At 40.4% G+C, this 2,802-nt stretch overlaps 1 protein-coding gene across 1 annotated transcript; it reads left to right on the top strand.

Moving 5' to 3' along the window:
- Positions 1-917: 917 nt before the first annotated feature.
- LOC149838945 (homeobox-leucine zipper protein HAT22-like) lies at positions 918-2,352 on the top strand. Its single transcript, XM_090008349.1, has 4 exons — positions 918-1,107; positions 1,235-1,509; positions 1,640-1,719; positions 1,845-2,352. The coding sequence occupies exons 1-4, from the start codon at positions 918-920 to the stop codon at positions 2,119-2,121; spliced, it is 822 nt and encodes a 273-aa protein (XP_089864475.1). The 3' UTR covers positions 2,122-2,352.
- The last annotated feature ends 450 nt before the right edge of the window (positions 2,353-2,802 follow it).

Genomic DNA, 2,802 nt, shown 5'->3' with positions numbered 1-2,802 from the left:
AGGTTGAAGCTGTAGATTCATATATATATATATATATATATATATATATATATAGAGAGAGAGAGAGAGAGAGAGAGAGAGAGAGTTAAAGCCACCCTAGCCATACTGGCTTTGCTCGACGATCGCTGTCCTAGCAACATAAAATTCTGTGAGCTCACACCTTGCCCCGAGGAGTTGCCACACTTGGGCTTACACAAGAGAGACACTCATGAAATTTGAATCTAGACCACCTGTCTAGCAGCCAACGTCCCATCCCACTACGTCAGACCCTTCTTGGGCTTTTTAGACATTGGTTGGAACGGTATTGTTGTACATGCAGAAATTAATGGTAGTGATGGCTCTAATAATCTTGAATTTATTAGTACCAATGCTTCCCAGATCAGTTACGGAGGAGCTGGTAATGAAAGCAAGCAAAGCATGCACTCATGAGCTGTATGGGAAGGCAGTGGATTATTGAGAATAATAATCGGCCGGGGGTTCAATGTGGTCATGCGTATGGAGTGGTTTGTGGAAAGACCCCGAATCATTCTCTTGCTGTGTTTGTGTGTGAGCTCACCCCATGTGAATCCACGTGTACATCATCTCAATTCTTATATTATTTTTCTTGGACTCATGGAAGGGAAAGGGTAGGGGGGAGACATTTCTTTTTCTCTTTTCTAATTATGAGCCCTTCATTCATGCGGTCGGTTTTTCATAATGGTCAACCTTGGAGAGTTATATTTGGGGTTTCAATGTGTCCAGGGAAACGTATTCATCGACTCCTTTCTTCCCCTTTCCCTTCATTAAATATATATGCACAAAACAAGAACAACAATAGTACCATCCTCTGCATTCTCTCTCCATTTCTTCCCCCTCTAAGCTCTCTCAATTCTCCTCCTCTCTTCTTCTTCACTTTGCTTCTTCTTCTTCTAATAGAGATGGTTTTCGAAGAAGGGTGCAACACGGGTCTTGTGCTTTCCTTAGGGAGTAGCACTCAAGGAAAGATCACAGACAAGTCCTTGAAGGTGGAGCAGAGCAGACCCTCTGGTGTAAGATTGGATCGTTTGTTTCCTTCTGCCAATCTTGAACCTGATCTCTCCTTGTCTCTCCTAAACACTGCTTCACGAGGTATATATAAAGACATGCTTTTTCGTTTTTTGCTATAGTTATCTATTATTGGGCAGTATTATTTTTTTGTTATCTTTGTTGTTTCTGTTCTCAATTAGTATCAAGGAAAGGGTTGTTGATGTTTTAGATGAGGGAGTGACCAAACCACTGCAGAAGATTGGTGTTAATAAGATTTATGAAGAAAAGGAGTCCACCCTTCCAGCACCTTGCTCTCCTCTCATTGCCCCACCGTGTGTGAAGAGGGAAAGGGAAGCCCTTAGTGAAGATTTGGAAACTGAGAAGGTGTCCTCCAGAGTTAGTGATGAAGATGAAGAGGGTAGTGGAAGAAAAAAGCTAAGACTCACAAAGGAACAATCTTCCCTTTTGGAAGATAGCTTCAAAGAACATAGCACTCTCAATCCGGTAAATAACACCCACTATCAAGTTTTCCCTTGAAAAAAAAAAGGCCTTTTTTTTGTGGTTTTAATTCTTTATGGAGTCTCTTTTTCTCTGTTTCTTGTATTGAATTGTATCATCTACTTTTTAACTGCAGAAGCAAAAGCAAGCCTTAGCCAAGCAATTGAATCTACGACCAAGGCAGGTGGAAGTATGGTTCCAAAACAGGAGGGCAAGGTACCAAAAAAGTTTGAAGGCCTTCAATTTTTTTATGCATATACCATAATATCATATTAATGAATTCTTTTGTTACAAAATTTTGAGATGTCTTCTCATGGGGGCCTTCAATTTTTTTCATGTAGGACCAAATTGAAGCAGACAGAAGTTGATTGCGAATTCTTGAAGAGGTGCTGCGAGACTCTCACAGACGAGAACAGAAGGCTACACAAGGAACTTCTGGAACTCAAGGCTCTAAAATTGGCCTCCCCACTTTACATGCAACTGCCTGCAGCCACCCTCACCATGTGCCCTTCATGCGAGAGAATTGTTACCAAAGATACCACCAACAAGGGCCATTTCACGATGACCACCAAGTCCCCTTTTTACAACCCCTTCTCCCATCCCTCAGCAGCTTGTTAGTTGGTCAAAAACTGATTGGGGAAGGGATCAAGGAAGGACTCTCTTTTGATGGATGGTCTCCTTTTGATTAGTGCAGCAGATTTTAGAGTCCCCAAGTTGTATATTCTCACTTTTTCTTTATTGTTATTGAGCTACAATCAAAGGTGTAGAAATCAATTAGATTTTACTGATGAGATTGTGTATACTAAATAAAAAACACACTTCTTGGTACGTTTAGCTTTTATGCAATATGATATTCTTCTTCTATGTCAAGCCATCTTATTGTTTGTTCATATTTTCTTCCTTAACAAAGTCTTGAGATGGGATTCCTCAAAAAAAAGAAAAAAAAAAGTGTCTCGAAATGGGAAGTAAACAATCATGACTGGGGGATTTAATTTTGTGATGTTTCAAAAGTAAAGAAACAAGGTAGATCTGAAACAAAGGTAGTGTGGAGGGGTCCCATTGTCTCCCCCATCGCACATGCTGATGAGCAGGGAACGATGGTGATGATTGCATGATTTTTGTTTGGGGGGCTATTATGATTACGTGATGGATGGACCTCTCTCACGTCTTTGTTTCTTCTGTCTATGCTTCATGCTGAAGTCAAGAACGACTAGTCTATAGGCGTGTGAGACAAGAAAGTAATAAAAATCATTACCCTCTTTTCTTTTCTTTTTTGTTAGAGAGCGACTAATGAGTAAT

This window comes from Nuphar pumila, chromosome 5, assembly GCF_984573655.1.
Source record: "Nuphar pumila chromosome 5, dmNupPumi1.hap1.1, whole genome shotgun sequence".
NCBI classification, from domain to species: domain Eukaryota; kingdom Viridiplantae; phylum Streptophyta; class Magnoliopsida; order Nymphaeales; family Nymphaeaceae; genus Nuphar; species Nuphar pumila.
Note: the sequence above shows the minus strand (reverse complement) of the source record. Positions and strands in the feature narration are given on the sequence as shown.

Excerpts from the sequence above, each read along its gene's own strand:
- LOC149838945 (XM_090008349.1), top strand. The coding sequence starts at position 918 with ATGGTTTTCGAAGAAGGGTGCAACACGGGTCTTGTGCTTTCCTTAGGG. Across the intron at positions 1,108-1,234 it reads CCTAAACACTGCTTCACGAG|ATGAGGGAGTGACCAAACCA; the intron begins GTATATATAAAG and ends TTGATGTTTTAG. Across the intron at positions 1,720-1,844 it reads TTCCAAAACAGGAGGGCAAG|GACCAAATTGAAGCAGACAG; the intron begins GTACCAAAAAAG and ends TTTTTCATGTAG.